A 23,659-nucleotide genomic window follows, 5' to 3' on the forward strand; every position below is an offset into this window, starting at 1 on the left:
AGACACTGAAAATGTTTTCAAAAATGAACATGGTTGCGATCGATGTATGCTCTGATGAATATGTATAATCTAGGGTTATGCATTTCCTATGGTGGTCATTTTTGACCGGGAACACGTGACTAGGCTACATTAAATGAAAGTGGTGATCAAGAATTTAATATGTTCAACTGTGTAATGTGGAGGATACCACAAGGCCTTGAAGCAATCAAATGTGAAACACAACATGATTGATGAAAGTATCAGAATCAGAAATCCTTTATCAGTCCCACAGCGGGGGAGTGATTGGCTTGTGTGTCCTATGCTTGCGCTTTAGTCTTCAAAATAAAGGTTACGTCTTTGCCTTTAGACTGCATGTCAACATAAATATACGTATATTATATGCGAAAAGTAGAGAAGACAGTCTTCACACAGACAATCTACAGTCTGTGTGTGTGTCTGTCTGTCTGTGTGTCTCTACATTTTAGTGTACTTTTACTCCTCTACATGTATTTAATCCCTTTAGTTTCTTTACAGATCTGGATTAATGATGGTAAATATAATCAGCCCTTAAATCAGACTTTAGTTCACCTGGAGTAAATCCAGCAGCTACCCTGCAGTATACAAAGCCATTCAAACTAGCTGCACCTTTACCAGCTCTGGGAACACTTTAATGATCAATAATTATAATCAAACCATACACTGTATAGACAAAAGCATTGGGACACCTAAACATTACACCTACTTGAGCTTTTATGACATCCCATCCCAAATTCTTAGGCATTAATATAAAGTTGGTGCCCCCTTTGCAGCTGTAACAGCTTCCGCTCTTCTGGGAAGGCTTTCGGCAAGATGTTGGAGTGAGTCTGTGGGAACTTCTGCCCTTTCATCCAGAAGAGTATTTGTGAGCTCAGACCCTGATTTTGGACGTGAGGGCGTGGCTCTCCGTTCTAGTTCATCCCAAAAGTGTTCAGTGGGGTTGAGGTCAGGGCTCTGTGCGGGCCAGTCCAGTTCTTCCACACCAAACTCACCCAACCTCGCCTTTACGGACCTTGCTTGCCTGGAACAGAAAAGGGCCTTCCCCAAACTATTTCCAGAAAAGTTGGAAGCATAGAATAGTCCAGAATGACTTGGTAAGATGACATTAAGAATCCGCTTCATTGGAAATAAGGGGCAGAGGCCAACCCCAGGAAAACATCCCATAGCATTATCCCTCCTCCAGCAAACTGTACAGTTGGCACAATGCAGTCGGACAGGTAACGTTCTCCTGGCATTCGTCAAACCCAGACTCGTCCATCAGACTGCCGCATAGTCACTCCACACGTTTCCACTGCTCCAGAGTCCAGTGGCGGCGTGCTTTACATCACTCCATCCCACGCTTGGCATTGTGCTTGGTGATGTATGGCTTGCATGCAGCTGCTCAGCCATGAAACCCATGCCATGAAGCTCCCAGCACAGTTCTAGTGCTGAAATGAATGCCAGAGCTGGTTTGAAACTCTGCAGTTATCGAGTCAGCAGAGCTTTGACCACTTTTACACATTCTGTGCCTCAGCACACGACAACCCCGCTCTGTAACTTTACGTGGTCTGACACTTCGTGGCTGAGTTTCCTAAACGTTTCCACTCTGCAATAATACCACTTACAGTTGATCGTGGAATATCTAGGAGAGAAGACATTTCACAAACTTACTTTTTGCAATGGTGGCATCCTATTACAGTACCATGTTCGAATCAAGTGAGCTCTCTAGAAAGACCCATTTTTACACAAATGTTTGTAAAGGCACTGTCTGGCTGTGCTTGATTTTATACACCTGTAGCAATGGGGCTGAATGAGACACCTAAATACACTTTTTTTACTTTCCTACTTTTACTTGAGTAACATTTTGATTGCAGGACTTTTACTGTAACAGAGTATTCCTACACTCTGGTACTTCTACTTTTACTCAAGTACAATATTGGAGTACTTCTACTTTTACTTACGGTGAAGACAATAAGTATTTGATCCCCTGCAGATTTTTTTAGTTTGCCCACTTACAAAGAAATAAAAAATCTATACTTTTAATAGTAGGTTTATTTCAACAGTGAGAGACAGAATATCAAAAAGAAAATCCAGAAATATAAATTACAAAAAGATATAAATTAAGTTGCGTTTAATTAATTGTGGGAAATAGTATTTGATCCCTTTGCAAACAAAAATAATTCTGGCTCCCACAGACCGGTTAAATAAGTCCTCTCGCTTTAAGAAAGTGCTCCACAGTCCATAAATCGAATTACAACCTCTCCACCGAGGGCAAGACCAGAGACATCTTGTGATCATGGTGGAACTAATGTCTAAGGACATCAGGGACAAGATTGTAGACCAGCACAAGGCTGGAATAGAACAGCAAGCAGCTTGGTGAGAGAGAGACAACTGGTTTGATTATTAGAAGATCGAAGAAGCACAAAATGACCATCAATCGCCCTCAATCTGGGGCTCCATCTAAGATCTGGCCTCTTGGGGCATCAATGATCATGAGAAAGGTGAGGGGTCAGCCAATAACTAAACAGGAGGGACTTGTTAAGGATCTGAAGTCAGCTGGGACCACAGTCACCAAGAAAACAATTACAGTAACACACTGCGCCCGTAAGAGTCCCTGCTCAAGAAGGCACATGTACAGGCCGTCTGGAGTCTGCCGGTGATCCTCTGAATGATTCTGAGAAGGTGATGTGGTTAGATGAGACCAAAATCAAGATCTTTGGCATCAAGCAGGGAGCTGGAAACATTATGCTTTGGGGGGGTTTCTCTGCTAAGTGGACAGAGCGATTCACCACATCGAGGGGAGGACGGAGGGGGCCATGTATCGTAAACTATTGGCTGGTAACCTCCTTCCCTCAACCAGGACACTGAAAATGGGACATGGATAGGTCTTCCAGCACGAAAATGACCCAAAACATACGGCCAAGCAACTGAGGAGTGGCTACAGAAGAAGCCCATTAAGGTGATGGAGGGGCCTAACCAGGTCCGGACATTCATCCCAAAGAACATCTTTGGAGGGAGCTGAAGCTTCCAGTTGCCAAGCATCAGCCTCCAAATTTTTAACGATTTTGAGAGAATCTGCAGAGAGGAGAGGACCCAAATCCCTCCTGAGATGTGAGCAAACCTGGTGACCAACTACAAGAAGCATCTGCCCTCTGTGCTGTCCAACAAGGCTTTCTCCACCAAGTACTGAGGCATGTTTTGCAAGGGGATCAAATACGTATTTCCCACCATTAAACGCAAATCAGTTTATATCTTTTTTTTAAATTTATATTTCTGGATTTTCTTTCTGATATTCTGTCTCTCACTGTTAAAATAAACCTACCATTAAAAGTACAGACTGTTCATTTCTTTCTAAGTGGGCAAACTAAAAAAATCGGCAGGGGATCAAATACTTAATTTTCTTCACTGGAAGTACAAGTTCTAAGTGCTTCCACCACCTCTGATTAATGGTTGATTTCCAAATGTTCTGTTGGTGCATGGATGATAAAATAATAGCGTTGGATTGTGCTGCCTGACATGGACAGCTATTTGCCTGTGTTTAAACTCAGGATTAAACATACCATGGACACATATTCAAACAGTTTTCCACTTCTTCAAAATTGCAGATCATGAATAACTTGATGCAACAGTTAAAGAAAACTACAACCGTTTTTTCTGTTGGATGATAACATGGAACCAAATCTACCTACAGGAACACACAAATAACCTGAACCTGGAAGTTGAACACACGTCACAGGACAATAATAAAATTAGCTGATGTCCACTTCAAGGGAGAAATCCTAAATCACAGAAAGGTTATCTGAATTCTTTGGAAAAGCCACATTTCTTATAAAATAAGCACATTTCTTGATTAGGATACATCTTGGGAAATAGGTACAATCCTCAATTATAAAAATGCACATTTCTTAATTACATAAAGCCAACCTTGTCCGTGACCGGCCGGGTGTTTCGTTGGTTGCAGACTGCAGTCACTGATTTTACTTTTCAAAATAAAACAAACTTGTGAACTGATTCTAAAGATCTACATCTTCAGTGGGAACCAATGGGCTTGGAGCTGACAGGAAGTCAGAAACATGAGGCACTAACACATTGTTGGTGACAAAGAGTAACAAAAATAAGCTATATTTAATAATGTTGGTTAAAGGCTGGTATAAGAGCTGATAAACGTGTGTGTGAGAGGAGCTCCATGGAGCTGATAAACATGTGTGTGAGAGGAGCTCCATGGAGCTGATAAACGTGTGTGTGAGAGGAGCTCCATGGAGCTGATAAACATGTGTGAGAGGAGCTCCATGGAGCTGATAAACATGTGTGTGAGAGGAGCTCCTTGGATCTGATAAACGTGTGTGAGAGGAGCTCCTTAGATCTGATAAACGTGTGTGAGAGGAGCTCCATGGAGCTGCAACTCTGCTCCCTCAGCTCCTTCCTCTCCAGCTGCAGGAAGACCCAGGTTATAATAATCTAGCTCAATGTCTTCCTGTCGGCACGCCTTCTGCCCCCTGGTGGCCTGGAGAGACATGACAGCACACAGATGAGCATCACTCCTGTTCAGTAAACACAGACTGCAGTGTTTCATTCAGTCAGTGGTGTGTACAACCGACACGTGTCAGTACCTTGCAGTAGAAGTAAAGGCCGACGGTCACCAGCAGCAGAGTCAGCAGAGTCAGCGGCAGGACGACCGCTTGGATGAAAAAAGGAGCTGGATCTGATCAAACACATGGACAGCATCACATCAAGAGTCAGCACACAGAGACCTGAACCCACTTCCGCACGGAGACTCATCTCTACATCTATATTACAATAAACTACATCCTTCATGTATCCCGACCCTGTTTCCTGTTAGAGGTTTTACGTTGCTCTGGATAGCTAAATGTGATGCAAGGTTGTGACTGCCTCATGGACCTATGGGGTCAGATCAGTCTCACAATTCAAGAATGCACACAGAAGGATTCACACTTGTATTTTCAATGCACACACAAATGTGTTCCATTTCACATACATGTAAATACAATCCAAATACAGGAAAACGTTTTTCATTTGTATTTTTAATCCGCACATATTTGTTTTGCGTGTCCAACCGCTGAATAGCTCTGGATTATGTGTGCATTGAAAATACAAGTTTGAATGCTTTTGCGGATCATGAAATACAAGTGTGAATCCTTCTGTGTGCATTCGTGAATTATGAGACTGATCTGACTCCATACGGACCTGCTCACATTAAAACCCGTCGTCAGTACCCCCCCCCGTTATCTTGCTGAGCATCACGCTCTGTCCTACAGTCAACTCTAACAGCTTACCTGTGACAGTGACGGAGAGCAGACTGCTCTCAAAAGAGAAGTCTTGAGAAAACACAGAGAGGTGATACTGACAGCTGTAGTTTCCTTGGTGGGCGGACTCTGCAGAAGGAAACAGGAAGTGGGCAGAGTGATTGTCAGCTGGCTTTGAGTCGTAGTTGTTCGCTGAGTTGGAGGAGGTGAAGATGAGCTGGAACGAGCCTCCTGGGTACTGAGGCTGGATGGAGCAGCTGATGGTGAAGGTGGAGCGTCTAAACACCTGGAACCCCTGCTGTTGGGCCCCGGGGACCCCGTCCACGGAGGAGGACACAGAGATGTTGGGCTGAAGCAGCAGATCTGTCAACACAGAAAAACAGGTGGTTTATACAAAACCCCCCATGACGGCTTCAGCCCACTGTCCATGTTCAACATGTTTCTCCCTACAGTATCCTCCCTCCCATCCAGCTTCTTTTGTTCCTTGCTTTTACACAGCCTGCATATTATCTTTTTTTCCAGTATATATGTCCACATAACTATGTCGTAGTGTTCTTTCAGTGGAAATGTAAACACTGTGCCGTGAATAAAAGGATTTTAAATATAAACTCTCTCTCATTTTAAGGTATAGTCAGGCTGGTGTATATATTGATAACTCTGGATTACCAAGAACAAAATAAAGGCTTCTGCCAAAATAACAACAAAAGAATCGCCTTACAAAGACTGACGGATAATAAATAATATTTCACTCTGCTACTAATGTTCAGAGATGTTTATATCATGTTTGGTTGTCTTCTATGTATTGTTTAATCTTAGTACTTCTGCAACAACTTTTAATCCCCCCCTATGAACTGTGGTTGCTTTACACGACTGTCTTAGAAGATGTCATACATGATGTCTCTGATGGGCTTACCTGAGCAAGTGAGATTTAGGAAGTAGGAAGAGAAACCTGATGCTGCACAGCACTCCCTCAGAGCAGATCCAGACTGAACACAGTCAGATCTGATCCTCCACACAGATCTCCCTGAGGACCCCTTTCTCTCTCCTATAAAAACAGCAGAGCCACAGTAGAGCTGTCTGCAGGCAACATCAGCTGCCTTCAGGGTCCAGAGAGAGTAAAAGCCCACCACTGGTCTCCAGTGTCCCTGATGTTTCAGCTCCAGAGCTCCTGCACAGCGTCTCTCTCCTCCCACCAACCTGACACCAGGCTCTGAAGAGAAAGCAGAGAGTCATCAGAGAAAGAATAAAGTGAGTTTGATGAGAACAGAAATGAACCAATCACAGCTGCAGCTGCTCTTCTACCGGAGCAGGTGAGGCTAACAACTCTGCCAGGTGAGCAGGTGTTTCTATCTGAGCCTGAGCTTCTACAGTCCAGGAGAGCAGACTCATGGCCTCCACACTGGAACTCTTTGGTCCACGTTGGAGCCTCCACTTCTCCATAGAGCGCCCCCTGGAGGAGTGAAGGAGCCCCACAGCCGAGCTGCCTGCAGACCACCTCTGCATCCTGCTGGTCAAAGTCAGCCTCACACACTGAGGACCACGACGAGTTGGACTGGTTAGACTTCACCTCCAGTCTGCCTGAGCACAGACCAGTTCCACCCAGCAGCCTGACAGAGTCTGGAGAGGACAGAAGATAAACCAGAGAGAGGTCAAAGACACACGATTCAACATGAGTCCATCATTAACAACAGAACACATATTTATACCAACACACCCTGCAGCTCTGACACCCCCACATCTATCTAATACCCTCTAACAGGGGGTCTCCATTAGTGAACCCTTCCCCTGTCTTCAGATAACAGAAGACCCGCTCATCGCTTCTTGCAGCTTTAATTTGGCTTATTTTCAGAGCTCTTAATTGTTTGTGTTGTTTATTCCTCTTCAAGCTGGAGTTAGTTGAATGACTTGATGGACACTGGGTTTTACTGAGGTTAATGGGGTCAGTAAAATAAATGAATTGTTTTTTTAATTGTTGTTTGTCTATTGAGTAATACATGCAAGGCTGTTTGTTAAACTGAACAAGAGTGCATCTAGTTTTATTCTTCTACTGATTCTTGAAAATAAACTATTACTTATGCATAAACTAAATAATTACATTATTCATTAAGTCTTATGTAGCAAGTATGTCACAGACACAACACTATTTGCGCTACTGGACCAGTTCTAGGTTCTAATGGAGTGGGATAAACAATATATGGATTGACCAGAGACCAGTACTAAATGAACAAGCCGGCACTTTACTTATGTGAATAAAGACAACACATCAGAACAGTTATTTAGACAATACAAAATATTCCTACAGTTAAGTGAAGCACACTTTTCCCTTTTTATGTTCTTTTACCTAGTTTAATTTAGTTCAATTAAAGCAATCTATTTTTGATTGGATGCTTGACGCTATGTTAGACCGGTTTAGGAGTAACTCACTTATTTCAGATTTATAGGTTACACCTATTTGGATTTCTCTGTTTTCATAGAGTTATCTCTTTTCCCTCTTTCCACAGGTAGGAAAGCAACATCAATACCAAATCAAAATACAGTGAAAAACCATTATACTTTAAAATCACAATATTGAAAATTACGAAAACAAAAACGCAATGTTGTCTGACACTTAAACACTTAACCTCCGTTCAAGTTTAGTTCCATTTTGGTATCTCATTCAGCTCAGTTCAGTTCAGAAAATCCACACACTCCTATCACTCTGGCAACGAGTTATCAACAGTCAAAGCCTACGCAGCAGATCCCCTAACTGGCACGATGAGGAAGAAGACTGTCCTTACGGCCCGTACAGACGGTTCTGTTGCGTCGCCGAACTGCATCGTGGTTCCGTTGCGTCGGCTCCGTTGCTCGCATTGAAAGTTGAGAAAGGTTCAACTTTTCAAGCGTTGACGGAAGCGCCAGCCAATCAAATCCCGCGTATGCAAATATGCCAGTACAAGTGCTAGCCAATCAAACCGCGTGGTATGTAAATATGCCAGGAAAGAAATATGTCCTCATTTTCCAAAAATGGACGAAAAATTATAATAACTGCAGGGGATCACCCGGTCTAGTACGACCAGTCCCTGTACATATGCAGGGACACAAACAGGAGGAACCAGGCATGGAGAGAGGTGGCAGAGACACTGGGTGAAGCTGGTATGTATTCGCCTGTTTGGGGATTTATTTAGTGACCTCCTTTCCGAGAACCAGCACCTGATCATGGTGGATAGTGGTAGGGTCTCCCATGGCAAATTGGTCTAGAATCGGAGGATGAAACCCTGATAGAATCGGAGGATGAAACCCTCTTTATTAGTCACATACATGCACACAGCAGAGCACACACGGGAGGGGGGAATGGAGGTGTCCGGTGCCTTGCTCAAGGGCACCACAGCAGGGCCTAGGAGGTGAACTGGGACCTCTCCAAGTAGAGGTCCACTTTCCATATTTCAAGTCTGTTCGGGGACTTGAACCGGCAACCCTACGATTCCCAGTCTAAGCCCCTACTGACTGAGCCACTGCTGGACTGACTGAGCCACTGCTGGACTGCAGGTAAAGGGCCAGACTAAGATTGGTTCAAAAGACCTCATGACAAACAAACATGAAAGCGAGGATACCCGGCCCGGAGGAAGCCTGGGGTGCCCTTCTGGAGCCGGGCCCAGAAGGAGGACTCGTCAGTGAGCGTCTGGTGGCCGGGCTTGCCACGGCACAGCCCGAAAAAGCAACGTGGGCAACACCTCCGCTTCCCCGTCCCGCAGGCCCACCATCTACGGGAAACAACGATGGGGTCGGGTGCGCTGCCAGAAGGGTGGCAGTGAAAGCAGAGGGTCTCGACGGACCAGACTCAGGCGACAGAAGTTGGCTTTGGGGACGTGGAATGTCACCTCTTTGGGGGGGAAGGAGCCGGAGTTTGTGCGGGAGGTTGGATCTGCTGGGGCTCACCTCTACGCACAGCGTCGGTCTGGAACCTTACTTCTTGATAGGGGTTGGACTCTATTCTTCTCCGGAGTTGCCCAAGGTGTGAGGCGCCGAGCGGGTGTGGGGATACTCACAAGCCCCCGGTTGAGTGCCGCTTTGTTGGAGTTTACCCCAGTGGACGAGAGGGTCGCCTCCCTACGCCTGCGGGTTATGGGGGGGAAAACTCTGACTGTTGTGTGTGCTTATGCACCAAACAGCAGTTCAGAGTATTCGGCCTTCTTGGAGACCCTGAAAGAAGTCCTGTATGGGGCTCCTGAAGGGGACTCCTTAGTCTTGCTGGGAGACTTCAACGCATACGTGGGCAATGATGGAGACACTTGGAGGGGCGTGATTGGGAAGAACGGCCCCCCTGATCTGAACTGGAGTGGTGGTTTGTTACTGGACTTCTGTGCTAGTCATGGATTGGCCATAACAAACACCATGTTCGAACGCTCATAATGCTCATAAGTGTACGTGGTACCAGAGCACCCTAGGCAGAAGGTCCATGATCGATTTTGTTATCGTATCATCGGACCTGAGGCCGCATGTTTTGGACACTCGGGTGAAGAGAGGGGCGGAGTTTTCAACTGATCACCATCTGGTGGTGAGTTGGGTCGAGTGGCGGGGGAAGCCTCTGGACAGACCTGGTAAGCCCAAGTGTGTAGTGCGGGTGAACTGGGAACGTCTGGAGGAGTCCCATGTCCAGGAGGCCTTCAACTCACACTTCCGGCGGAGCTTTTCAGGCATCCCTGTGGAGGCTGGGGACATTGAACCAGAGTGTGCGGTGTTCAAAGCCTCTGTTGCTGAAGCTGCGGAGGGGAGCTGTGGTCTCAAGGTCTTAGGTGCCTCAAGGGGCGGTAACCCTCGAACCTCCTGGTGGACACCGGTGGTCAGGGAAGCCGTCCGACTGAGGAAGGAGGCCTTCCGTGTTATGTTATTCCTGGGTACTCCTGACGCAGATGCAAGGTATCGACGGGCCCGAAGGGCAGCAGCCTCAGCCGTGGCCGAGGCAAAGCAGCAGGTATGGGAGAACTACGCAGAAGCCATGGAGAAGGACTTTCGGTCGGCACCAAAGTTGTTCTGGAAAACCGTCCGACACCTCAGGAGGGGGAAGAGGGAAACATCCAAGCTGTGTACAGTAAGGGTGGGACGCTGTTGACCTCAACTGATAGTGTGTTAGGGCGGTGGAAGGAACACATTGAGGAACTCCTGAATCCGACAACTCCGCCCTCTACGTTAGAGGCGGAGCTGGAGTATGAAGGGGGATCAACTCCAATCTCACGGAGGGAAGTAACTGAGGTAGTCAAACTGAAGGCTCTGGGTGTTGAGGGACTGTCATGGTTGACACGTCTCATCAACATTGCGTGGAAGACGGAAACAGTGCCGAAGGAGTGGCAGACCGGGGTGGTGGTTCCTCTTTTTAAAAAGGGGGATCAGAGGGTGTGTGCCAATTACAGAAGCATCACATTACTCAGCCTCCCCGGGAGAGTTTACTCTTAGGTGCTGGAAAGGAGGGTCCGGCCGACTGTCGAACCTCAGATTGAAGAGGAACAATGCGGTTTTCGTCCTGGTCGTGGAACGACGGACCAGCTTTTTACTCTCGCAAGGATCCTGGAGGGGGCCTGGGAGTACGCTCATCCGGTCTACATGTTCTTTGTGGATTTGGAGAAGGCGTATGACCGGGTTCCTAGGGAGTCACTGTGGGAGGTGCTGCGGGAGTATGGGTTGAGGGGGTCTCTACTCAGGGCCATCTAATCTCTGTACTCCCAAAGCGAGAGTTGTGACCGGGTCCTCTGTAGCACGTCGGACCGATTTCTGGTGAAGGTTGGCCTCCGCCAGGACTGCGCTTTGTCACCAATCTTGTTTGTAATATTCATGGACAGAATTTTCGAGGCGTAGTCGTGGCTGAGGGGTTCTGCAGTTCGGTGGGCTAAGGATTGCACCTCTCCTTTTTGCAGATGATGTGGTCCTAATGGCTTCATCGGTCTGTGACCTTCAGCACTCACTGGATCGGTTCGCGGCCGAGTGTGAAGCAGCTTGGATGAGGATCAGCACCTCCAAATCTGAGGCCATGGTTCTCAGCAGGAAACCGATGGACTGTCCACTCCAGGTAGGGAATGAAGCCTTACCCCAAGTGAAGGAGTTCAAGTATCTCGGGGTCTTGTTCTCGAGTGAGGGAACAATGGAGCGTGAGATGGGCCGGAGAATCGGAGCAGCGGGAGCGGTATTGCAGTCACTTTACTGCACCGTTGTGACGAAAAGAGAGCTGAGCCAGAAGGCAAAGCTCTCTGTCTACCGGGCCATCTTCGTTCCTACCCTCACCTATGGTCATGAAGGATGGGTCATGACCGAAAGAACGAGATCGCGGATACAAGTGGCCAAAATGGGATTTCTCCGCAGGGTGGCTGGCATCTCCCAGTTCGATCAACATATTATGTTAAATCACGTCAAAACAGTGTCTGTAGCTGCATGCACAAATGCCACCTGCCGTCAGCTCTACGCTGACACAGCGAGCGAGGGCGAGCCCGGTAACCAGCATCAGTGAGGGAGTCTGGGCTTGCGTGTCGAACCCGCTCTCTCACAAATGATCTACTGACTTGCCGTCTTCAAAACAACAAAGTCTTACCTAGGGAATAGCTGCTTTATTCACCATCCACTGGCTCTGTTTATTGCCATGCCTGCAAACTCCTGTCACCCCAAAGCCGACAACTACATGCCTTCATCATTGCACATTTCGACCCATTTTTAACACTAAACTAGGGTCGCTGTATACCTAAAATCGCCAGTGGGTAAAATGTATCCGCTACTAGAATGCATGGATTTTCAAGGTGTAATGCTCTTTTATTCATCATACTAGAACACAGGGTGTGTTTGTGTGGGGTTATGGATTCATATACGCACGATCGCAGAACACACAGCAACCCATTCACTCGCCACCAGTCTGTATATGTCCGCAGAGGCTTTGGATCGCTGTCACATGACCCATCAGCGGCAGAACAAACCCAGGACACATCACTCAGTCTTGACGCCTCCCCACCATCAGACCGTCATGTTTATGTTTACACGCAAAATAAATAGCCCGAAAATCCCTGCATTTTCTATAGGGGTAAATATTACCTGCTGGCGTTGATAGGTATAAATGGCCATTTTTTTCAATCTGACTTCCTATTGACAATTTTTAACAGCAGAGGGTGTTACATAACACACTTTCAGGAAAGTCACAGACTGGGAGACTAGAATATTTTATTGAAACAAAGTTACAATCAAGAAACAGCTGCAGGTAAAATTTACCCGTTGGCGGTTTAGTGTTAAAAGACCACCTTGTGAAGCATGGCAACAAGGGGAAAGGTAAGCACTCATACCTCTCCTCCACTGTGTGTGATGAGTTTATTGCATTAATGGGTGACAAAACAAAGCAAGTCATTGCAGATGAAATTAAGCATGCAAAATATTTCTCTGTTATCGTCGATTCCACCCCCGATCTTGCGCATGTGGATCAGCTGACATTTATATTCCGATTCGTTAATGCAAGTGCAAAAGTAGTTGAAAGGTTCATAGGATTTGAGCCCATCCACAGCCACACAGGCCTTAGTTTAGCTGAATCTGAGATTAGCATGGTGCGAAACCTTGGACTGGACTTGGCGAACTGTCGTAGGCAAAGTTATGATAATGCTAGCAACATGTCTGGCAAGTACAACGGACTCCAAGCTCAGTTAAAAAAAGAAAACCCACTAATCCACTATACACCGTGTGCCGCCCACTCCTTAAATCTTGTGTATTAATACTATTGAAGACTGCTGTGCAGATGTCATCTCTTTTTTGAACTTTTACAGTCTCTGTATAAATTTTGCAGTGCTTCAACCCATCGCTGGAAAATAGTTTTCAAAAACTATGACATTAGCCATACATTAAAATCCCTCTGCGGTACCAGGTGAAGCTGTACAGCAGACTCAACGAAAGCTCTATGCAGAAATTACAGAGCAATTCGAGAGTCATTGGTGAGGCCTCTGCGCTAGTTGCTAAACTTGATACACTTGAAAGTGTAATGATGACCATTTTGTGAGACAGAATATTAGGCAGATTTAAAGCAACCAGTGACAAACTTCAAACAAGTGACATAGATTTAGCAACTGCTGTGCGGCTTTTACAGTCACTGCTCTCCTATGTTAAAAAAAACGAAAGACATTTGCTGACGAGAGTGACGACGATGAGGAGGTCGTCTTTACTAATGGCAGTCTAAGATTCAAAGCTGAAACATATTTTGTAATTATTGACAAACTCAGTTCTTGCCTATCAAAACGGATCGATGCTTACACGGATGTGTGTGAGCTCTTTGGCGTTTTATTTGACAGGGACTATGATGAGAGTGATGTGTGCGAACGAGCTGCACGGCTGAGTTCCACTTATCCGACAGACCTAGAAGCAGACGATCTCATGCAGTTCACTCACGTTGTGTCGAGTGACATTTCCCCTGCTCAGTTGTTGCAAATTCTGGAATCGAAAGGCCTTAAGACAACATTTCCGAATGTATATTTTGCACTCAAAATGTTCTTAACACTGCCTGTCACTAATTGTGAGCGTGAGAGGTCCTTTTCTGTTCGAAAAAGAGTAAAACATGTTTTAAGGACCATGATGTCACAGACAAAACTGTCTGCACTTTCTTTACTGGCCACAGAACATGAAGTTGTCTAAAGTTTGGATTTTGATGATATTGTGCACCAGTTTGCATATTTAAAGTCTAGAAGGAAGGCCACTAAGTAATCTGCAATTAGAAAGTACTTTCTAATTAATCTTTGATAGCATTACATGTTTTGTTTGAGTTTACATAATTTAAGTCAAGAAGGCCAGTGTCTTAGGGAAGATAATAAAGGTTAATAGTTGTGGTATGAATATTAAAGTCAAGAAGGCCAATGTGTGTTAGGCGGCTCATCTGTTAAAACAATATAAAATATGACATTATCTTTATTGTGAAATGTATGTGTACAAAGCCAAGAAGGCCAGTTCATTAAGCTCACCTGTTGAAAGAAGAGAAAAGATAAGAATTAATATATGTGTGTTAATGTCAGATGTGTGTTCATAAGTTCCGTTTTGAAAGGAGGCCAGTTGTAAGGCCCATTTGTTAAAATAAAATAATAATAATTCATAGTAATGCATCAACATAAAATGATATTATACTGTTGATTGTGAAACAATAAACATGATTTTGACTCTGAACTATATGCAACAGTGTAGCCAATGGTTTACTTTTCCATACACACTAATTGCCCGATTTGTTAGTATATAGAAGTAAAGGCTATATGCTCTTGATCAGTGGTCACCAGATCTTGGAAACATTTCCTGTAGATCCCGAAAATATTTTTTCAGCGTAATAGGCATTACATTGACTAATACGATCATTTCCATGAAGAATGGGAAGAGGAATTTATTTTCACCATGGTGAAAGACCCGTGTGTTTGCCACCAAACTCTAGCGCTGTCTAAAAGAGGAAATCTGGAGCGGCACCACAACACCAACCACGACAAATTCAAAGATCCGCGCTAGGGAAGTTGCTGAGCTGAAAGCGGGGTTGAAGGCCCAGCAGTCGCTTATCACAAAACCTGCTGCTCAAAATAAGGCTGCGACTGAAGCTTCATTTCATATTAATCACTTTTTAGGTTAATCACAAGAAGCCTTTTACAGATGGCAATTTAACTGCAGAGACGGTTTTCAACGGCTTCAAAAACAAAGACGACATCAAAACTGCGCTCCGTAGTGTCCAGCTTGGCCCCAATACAGCGGCGAGGAGGGTCGAGGAAATGTCAGGGGACGTGGATCGACAAGTGTTAAAAGACTTTTTTTTTTCACGACAGTTTGATGAATCCCTCGATGTAATGGACACAGCTCAGCTTGTTGTATTTGTCAGGATGGCGTTCCCGGACTCTACAACAAAAGAGGATCTCCTCACTCTTTTGCACTTAAAGGAGAGAACGAGAGGTGAGGATATTTACAGTGCGTTTAAAAAATATGTCCGCGATAACGACATCCCGATTCACAAACTGGTGGCAGTTACCACTGATGGAGCCCCAGCGATGCGCGGTGTTCTGTAAAAATAAAACTACAACCCAGCTCACAGATGACGTCACTGATGGGCTTACCTAAGCAGGTGAGCTCCAGGGTGATGGGAGAGGAATATGATGCTGCACACTCCCTCAGAGCAGATCCAGACTGAACACAGTCAGATCTGATCCACCACACAGATCTCTCTGAGGACTCCTTTCTCCATCTTTCAGAAACAGCAGAGCCACAGTCGAGCTGTCTGCAGACAACATCAGCTGTGTTCAGGGTGAAGCGATTGTCATAGTCCCCTACTGGTCTCCAGTGTCCCTGATGTTTCAGCTCCAGAGCTCCTGCACAGCGTCTCTCTCCTCCCACCAACCTAACGCCAACAGGCTCTGAAGAGAAAGCAGAGAGTCATCAGAGAAAGAATAAAGTGAGTTTGATGAGAACAGAAATGAACCAATCACAGCTGCAGCTGCTCTTCTACCGGAGCAGGTGAGGCTAACAGCTCTGCCAGGTGAGCAGGTGTTTCTATCTGAGCCTGAGCTTCTACAGTCCAGGAGAGCAGACTCATGGCCTCCACACTGGAACTCTTTGGTCCACGTTGGAGCCTCCACTTCTCCATAGGGCGCCCCCTGGAGGAGTGAAGGAGCCCCACAGCCGAGCTGCCTGCAGACCACCTCTGCATCCTGCTGGTCAAAGTCAGCCTCACATACTGAGGACCACGACGGGTTGGACTGGTTAGACTTCACCTCCAGTCTGCCTGAGCACAGACCAGTACCACCCAGTAGCCTGACAGAGTCTGGAGAGGACAGAAGATAAACCAGAGAGAGGTCAAAGACACACGATAGAAGGGAGGAAACAATACTTCAGAGATTCAAACTTGATTGATGTTTTTAAACATCTTGTTGTTAAAATGTGGCGTCATCATTGAATACTGTTGTTTGTACATTGCTCGTGTTTTCCATGAAATTGTGTAACATTATTTGGGTGGAGGCTCCAAATAACCCGATGGGCTTTATGACTCTTCATACCGGCCGCGGCACCATGGCCGCAGCGTGAAATGTAATACTGTATGTTTCTTTGGTTCACATTACATTGACTCAAATAGCACAGAAAGGCAGAATATGGAGTAACTACAGAGCACCTGATGTGTTATGTGTGGTTGGACTGCAGCATGCTGTCCTTTTCAGCGGATCTAGCAAAGTGAGGTTCTCTGGCATGGCACTTTTCAGAGGCTGCAGATTCATCATTAGGCTACTTCCTTCTGATGCTGTCGAGATTTCCTGAGCTGAATGAACGTTTCATACTAAAGCAGCTGGGCAGCAGAGACCATTGCTTCACACCCATAAGCTTTGCTGATTTGGGCTGGAGAACACCTGCGTCGCCACCTGTTATGAGGATGATGAGATCCGGCGACGCCGTTCTGAACATGGATTGTTGTGACTTTGTGACCGGAGTATCGGAGCAGGGGAGCGGTACTGCAGTCGTTTACCGCACCGATGTGACGAAAAGAGAGCTGAGCCAGAAGGCAAAGCTCTCTGTCTACCGGGCTATCTTCGTTCCTACCCTCATCTATGGTCATGAAGGATGGGTCATGACCGAAAGAACAAGATCGCGGATACAAGCGGCCGAAATGGGATTTCTCCGCAGGGTGGCTGGCATCTCCCTTAGGGATAAGGTGAGAATTTCAGTCATCCGGGAGTGACTCGGAGTAGAACCACTGCTCCTTCGCGTTGAAAGGAGCCAGTTGAGTTGGATTAGTGAGGATGCCACCTGGGCGCCTCCCTAGGGAGACCTAGGACCAGGTGGAGGGATTATATCTGTTTGCTGGCCTGGGAGCGTCTTGGAATCCCCCAGTCAGAGCTGGCTGATGTGGCCAGGGAAAGAGAAGTTTGGGGCTCTCTGCTGGAGCTGTTACCTCCGCGACCCTGATGGAAAAGTGGGAGAAGATGGATGGATGGATGGTTTCTGTCTTGTAAAAGTAAGTGAATGTCGTGAATCTAGAACAGTATTACTGTTGTAGAGCTTACAATAAGGTAAACACACTTGAGATGATGACAGGTTGGAGTATTATGGCAAAAAAGCACTGCCTAATACTAGTCAGGAATGCTAACTTCAAGACATTTTGTCTCAAAATGCCAATTTCTAATCTTATTTCAAGTAGGGGTGGACTTAAATCTAGAACAATGTCACAATAATAGAACTAAAAATGAGTTAAATACACTTGAAATGAAGGGGATGACATGGAAGGTAAAAAAAGATGCTACTTTTGAGGAAAGAAATACTACTTTTGAGCATCACAAGATTATTATGAGACACAATACTAGTAAACTATAACTAAGAATGAGTATTCCCAGCTAATTTCAAGACCTCTCTTATCTTGTAAGGCTTAAATATAATGTCTTATTTCAAGAAATCTTATCGAGTGAATTTTCACTTGTTCCATTGGCAGATTGTTTTACTTATTACAAGCAAAACTATCTTGTATTATTTTTTTTAACTTATTTTGAGAGCGCCCTTTTTTCCGGCGCATGTATATGAGTCTCTCCTGCAGGGACATAAGATCCAGACTTTCACTTACTCCTGGGGCAAATGGGTTTCTTATCCAGTTTTGATTTGAGTTGTCTTCAAGGTCAGGGAAAGTCTTTGAAATATCCCAGCAGGTGCGCTAGGTGCAACTGGATCAGTGGTGATTGATGCCTGGATCAACACCGGATGACATAAGCGCTTGATGAAGCTGTAGGAACATCTCTGTCACTCCTTCCTTGAGTTTGGTTGACCAAAGGGCAATTTTCTTTGTAAAAGCATGTACTTTGTCCTGCACATGTAATATGTACGTCTCACGCCCCTGCATGCTCTTATTCAGGGCATTTAGATGCTAAAATATGTCTGACATGTATGCAAGTTTCTGAAGCCATGAGGTATCTGCAAAACGGCCAGCCAGTTGATGATTTTCAGAAGAGAGGAATTCAGCACCGCCCCACAGGAAAGCCAGAGCATGTTGGAGTGGAGCAGTTACCCCTCAAACTTTGCGCCCATCTCGTTACACAAACAAGCCAACAGTCGATGTTTTAAGGGCTGAGCTTTTATGAAATACACTACTTGTATAACTTCCTGTAGTATCTGATGTAATTCATCATCCATCCGTTTAGCTACAAGTGCCTCGCGATGGAGCATGCAGTGCGTTGCCACTACATTCGGGGCCTTCTGCCGTATCAAAGCTGTCACTCCGCTTTGTTTGCCTGTCATAGCCGCTGCTCCATCTGAACACACACCCACACATCGAGACCAGTCAAGTCCATTTGAGATGATGTACTCATCTAAAACTTGGAAAAGGTCTCTTCCTGTGGTCCTCCCTTCAAGTGCTTTGCAAAAATAATATTTCCTCAACAAAGTGGTCTTCTGAATTAAATCTGATGTATGCAAGCAATTCTGCGACATTTGATACATCCGTGCTCTCATCCAGCTGCAGAGCGAAATATTTACTAGCTCTCACTTGCTCCAAAGGCTGAGCAGATACGTCTTGATCTATGTCACCAATCCGTCGGCTCACAGAATTATCCGAGAGTGGTACCGCATTGATTTTGCTGGCAGCATCCTCACCTAGCATTTCCAGAACAATATCTATGGTAGCTCGTAGAATTAAATCCTCTCCTATTGTGTGCGGTTTCTTTGCACAGGCGATTTGGTATGATGCAAAAAATGATGCCTTAAAGCAGTGGTTCCCAAACTTTTTCTGCTGGGACCCCCTTTAAGACCTAAACATATTTTGGAGCCCCCCCTAAACACCGAAACTTTTAGTTTCTTGAAAATGTATTTTGAAATTCACGCAAACAGTACAAATAAACAATAAGGGCATAATCACCATTACAAGACACTTCAAAATAACATGTATTCATGTGTTTTGTGTGCAACAGCACTGTTTTAACAACTTTGCAACTGCAACTTCTCTTCTTGAGTGACAAAATAACAAAAAAAGTAACTTACATTTACTTTTAAATTGTACAACTTTGAACTTATTTCATCTTTTTAACATCTGCACTGAATTTGAAAAAATACCCCAGATTTGTTTTTTCATAAAATATTTCATACATCTCAGTGACTAGTGTGGGCTTGCTTTGAACTGCAGATCTTTTCAAATCGTGGTGGCAACTGTGAGATGGCCACCCTCAGTTCATTCTCAATGTCCAGCTTTGACCTGTATTTGGTCTTTATGGAGGCCACTGCAGAAAAGCCCACCTCACAAAGATAAGACGTGGCAAAAGGGAGTAATACTGCCATTGCCTTTCCACCCAATAGTGGGTAGTCCTCCTCCACCCCAATCCAAAATGCAGTCAGTAACTTGGCCTGAAACTGCAGTTTCAGTGTGGAGTCTGATGTGATATCAATGAACTGCTCCTCTTCAGCAGTGCTGAAGTCAGTAGGTGCGGCTGCAGTGAAGGGGTCTAGGATCCAGTCATATTGTGCTGAATCCTTCACTGAAAAATACCTCTGAAAATGTTGTTGTAGGGCAGAGATGTGTGCTCTCATACAAGGCACGATTGTGTTCTGAATGTTGTTGGATTCAAGAAAAGCATGAAGGTTCTGAAATGAGTCTATGTTTCCCTCCCCAATTTTCCGCTCCCACATTTCCAATTTCCTTGAAAATGATTTTATTTTATCTGCAAGATGCGGAAGGTGGGTGTTGGTTCCTTGCATCTGCAGATTTAGTCCATTTAATTTCTGGAACATGTCACTGAGGTAGGCAACTTTCGTAAGAAAATTTTCATCACTGTAATTAACCGCGAGGTCATGACCCTCCTCCTCCAAAAAAATCCGAATTTCCTCCCGCAGCTCAAATACCCTGGACAGAACCTTCCCACGTGACAACCATCGCGCTTCACTGTGAAACAAAACAGCTGTGTGATTGGATCCCATTTCCTCGCATAGCGCAGAGAAAAGTCGGGCCTTAATAGGGCGCGTTTTGATGTAGTTCACTGTGGCAATGACGTCCGTCATCACCTCGTTCAATTCGGGACTCAGCTGTTTAGAAGCCAACGCTTCTCGATGGATCATACAGTGAGTCCAATGAACGTTGGGCGACACACGCTTTATGAGCGCTTGGAGCCCGTTGTGCTTCCCAGCCATTGCCTGAGCCCCATCTGTACACACCCCAACACAACCCTCCCACTTCAGATTGGCCTCTTGCAAGTAAGTGTCAATTTCTTTGAAAAGTTCATCAGCAGTGGCTCGCGTTTTAAGTTTTTTGCAGAACAACAGGTCCTCTTTCATGTCCCCTGCAGCAATGAATCGGACGTATGTGATTAATAAACAGTCCTTGTTGCTGTCGGTGGCTTCATCCACCTGCAGAGCAAACCGGGTGCTTGCACGCACCACATCGTTGACCTGCTCCGCTATGTCACTTGACATATCAAGTATGCGTCTCCCAACAGTGTTGTTAGAGAGAGGAATCACTTTTAACTTGTTTGCTGTTGCCTCGTCAATCATAGTGGCAACCATATCGATAGCACAGGGCAGTATCAGTTCCTCAGCTATTGAGTGTGGTTTTTTGCACTGTGCGACACGGTAGGCCACTTTATAGGAGGCAAGCTGAGCATTGGCAGGGACAGACGCAGATTCTACGAAACTAGTCTGTTGGATACGACAGTTATTTAATTTTCTCTGAAATAAATCAGCCGGCTTGTCTTTACACCTCGTCATATCTCCTCGTCTTTTTCTGAGTCGGAGTGCTTGATGGCTCGTACTGTAAAGTAGGCTTACGCTTGATTGGACCCGCTGTTAAAAACTTTTCCATTTTAAAATGTTCAGTTCTCAGACTCACGCATGGCTACTGTTATCAAAAAGTTTTTGGGAAACGCACCCCAGGGTGAGTGGTCCGTTAGTTAAGGTGGTATAGGCTCATGGTGGCATGTAGACCAGTCTTTCTCAAAGAGTGGTCCGCGGACCACTGGTGGTCCGTGAGCGACCCCTAGTGGTCCGTGAGTATTTTGGTAAAATGTCACATTTGAAATTAATATATTATAAGTTTAAAGTGTTTCTCAAACTGTCTTAAAATGACTAGTATAGAGTGTAGCATAGATGTAGCGTAGCTTCGTAGCTACGTAGCTACGTAGGTTACGATCTTACGTCAGAAATGATTTGCGCGGTCAATTTGAGCTGTCAACTGACAAGATGGATCGATGGCTAAAGACAGGGTCAGTTAAAAGCAAATTAAATGACAAATCTGACGTGACAGTCAAGGTGCATCGTCCTGATGCAGGAGATCCAGCAACTACAAGTGGTTCAGCCGCAGCGACAAGTGATTTTGTGTGCGTTACTGAGTCCCAGGAGAGCGGTTCGCCGTCTAACCACCACCCGGCTGAAAGCTGTGAAACTCGGCTTGATCGCGGAAAGTCCAGCACTAAAGTGAAGAGAAAATATCACAGCAACTACATAAAATTCGGATTTTTCTGGACTGGAGATGAAGAGGATCCCAATCCACACTGTGTTTTGTGCTACGAGTCGTTGGATAACGAGGCTATGAAACCCGCCAAGCTCAAGCGTCATTTTGAGAGCAAACACAAGGATTACATCGGGAAACCTTTAGCATTGTTTGAGAGAAAACGTGATGAACTTAAAAAACACATGACGAAGGCGCCCTCACATTTTTTTGCGACGGGGGAAAATGCGAAGGCTACAGAGGCATCATACAGGGTATCCCTTCTCATCGCAAAAACAGGGAAACCTCATTCGATAGGTGAGAGTTTAGTCAAACCAGCTGCCAAGGTTATGGCTAATGTATTGTTTGGGGAGAAAGCAAGCGACGAAATTAACAGGGTCCCCCTCTCCAATGATACTGTCCAGCGGCGAATAACAGCCATGGCCGAAAATGTGAAAGATCAGCTGATCACACGCTTATGCCAAAGCCAGTTTTTCACACTGCAACTGGATGAGTCAACTGATATCGTGAATGAGGCAAATCTGCTGTGTTTTGTAAGGTACATTTATGATGGCGGTGTGCAGGATGAATTTCTGTTTTGTCGTTCCCTGCCGACCAACACCACAGGGGAAGCCATTTTTGACTCAGTCAACGATTTCATCCTGCAGAATAATATCGACTGGACACGATGTGTTGGTATTTGCACAGATGGTGCAACTGCAATGACTGGGAAACACAAGGGACTGGCAGCGCGCGAACGCGCAGTTGCACCTTGCGCCACAGCAACACACTGTTGCATTCACAGAGAACAGCTGGCTGTGAAAAAAATGCCACCATGCCTCAAATCAGTACTGGACGAGTCTGTGAAAATTGTTAATACAATAAAAACCAAAGCACTGAACACACGTCTTTTTAAAGCTCTGTGTGATGAAATGGGAAGTGAACACACAAAACTGCTTTTCCATACTGAAGTTCGCTGGCTGTCGCGTGGGAAAGTTCTCACCCGTCTATTTGAACTGCGCCATGAGGTGATGTTATTCTTGCATCATACTGATGAACTGTATGACAGACTGCATGATTTCCAGTGGCTCTCAAAATTGGCATACCTGGCCGATGTCTTTAGCGCACTCAATGCTTTGAACTTAGCGCTGCAGGGAAAAGCCGTCACCGCCTTCAATGTGCAGGACAAAATTAAACCTGCACGCCTCAAGATGGAATTGTGGTGTGTCCGTCTGGATCGCCAGGAGTTTGACTGTTTTCCGACGCTTGTGGATTTTCTCCTCGCTGCAGATGAAGAGCTGGACGGCGGCACAGTTGCAGCCTTCAAGGAACAGCTGCAAGGCCTTCACTTTCAGCTGGGAAGATATTTCCCAGAACTAGATGCAGGCTATGAGTGGATCAGGAATCCATTTGGGGACAAAACGCACATCGAACACGTCAGTTCCAAGCTCCCATCAAGACAGGTTGACAGCCTTGTGGACATCGCATCTGATGGGACACTGAGGACGACTTTCAGAGAGAAAGCTTGACGGACTTTTGGGTCCACGTCCAGCCTGAGCACCCAGAGCTGGCTGACGCTGCTCTGAAACGGTTGATGCCGTTTCCAACCACCTACAACTGTGAAGTTGGTTTTTCTACACTTGTTGGTCTGAGACACGCAGTGTATGAGTGAGTAAACAATGCTATTTGTAAATGTAACAGTGTAAATAATTACCTTGAGTTTATTGTTAAATTCTTGTTAAACTTGGGCCTGCAACCAGAGTTTTACTGTATTTTATTTTTGAAAATACACAGCAGAAGTTTGTGTCGTACTAAATGCGGTGCATTTTGCGTATCTCTCTGTTCGCTTGGACATAAACTCAGTAATAATGTCTATGTTTCATATGATGTGTAAAATCTATCAGCATTTACCGTTTAAATCGCATGTGAACGAAATGCTTGTAGAATCCGTAGTTGTATTTGTATTGTTGATTTAATGTGTGAACGAGCGATATAGAGAAGGTCACATAAAGCT

The 23,659-nt window shown here is 45.3% G+C and overlaps 2 protein-coding genes across 2 annotated transcripts in view; one reads left to right on the top strand and one right to left on the bottom strand.

The window, feature by feature from the left end:
* Positions 1-621: 621 nt before the first annotated feature.
* LOC134861521 (scavenger receptor cysteine-rich type 1 protein M130-like) overlaps positions 622-23,659 on the bottom strand; it is a 36,912-nt gene continuing 13,874 nt past the window's right edge. The window contains exons 3-9 of the mRNA XM_063878787.1: positions 15,712-16,026; positions 15,323-15,619; positions 6,561-6,875; positions 6,172-6,468; positions 5,289-5,621; positions 4,605-4,696; positions 622-4,498 (exon numbers count right to left, since the gene is read on the bottom strand). Of these exons, the coding sequence (XP_063734857.1) occupies positions 4,352-4,498; positions 4,605-4,696; positions 5,289-5,621; positions 6,172-6,468; positions 6,561-6,875; positions 15,323-15,619; positions 15,712-16,026 (1,796 nt within the window). The 3' untranslated portion in view covers positions 622-4,351. The remainder of the gene's footprint in view (positions 4,499-4,604; positions 4,697-5,288; positions 5,622-6,171; positions 6,469-6,560; positions 6,876-15,322; positions 15,620-15,711; positions 16,027-23,659) is intronic.
* LOC134861522 (zinc finger BED domain-containing protein 5-like) lies at positions 21,766-22,679 on the top strand (the record flags this gene model as incomplete). Its single annotated transcript, XM_063878789.1, has 1 exon — positions 21,766-22,679. A coding segment is annotated over exon 1 (828 nt), but the record flags the coding sequence as incomplete, so codon positions are not given.

The sequence above is a fragment of the Eleginops maclovinus genome, chromosome 3, assembly GCF_036324505.1.
Source record: "Eleginops maclovinus isolate JMC-PN-2008 ecotype Puerto Natales chromosome 3, JC_Emac_rtc_rv5, whole genome shotgun sequence".
NCBI classification, from domain to species: Eukaryota; Metazoa; Chordata; class Actinopteri; order Perciformes; family Eleginopidae; genus Eleginops; species Eleginops maclovinus.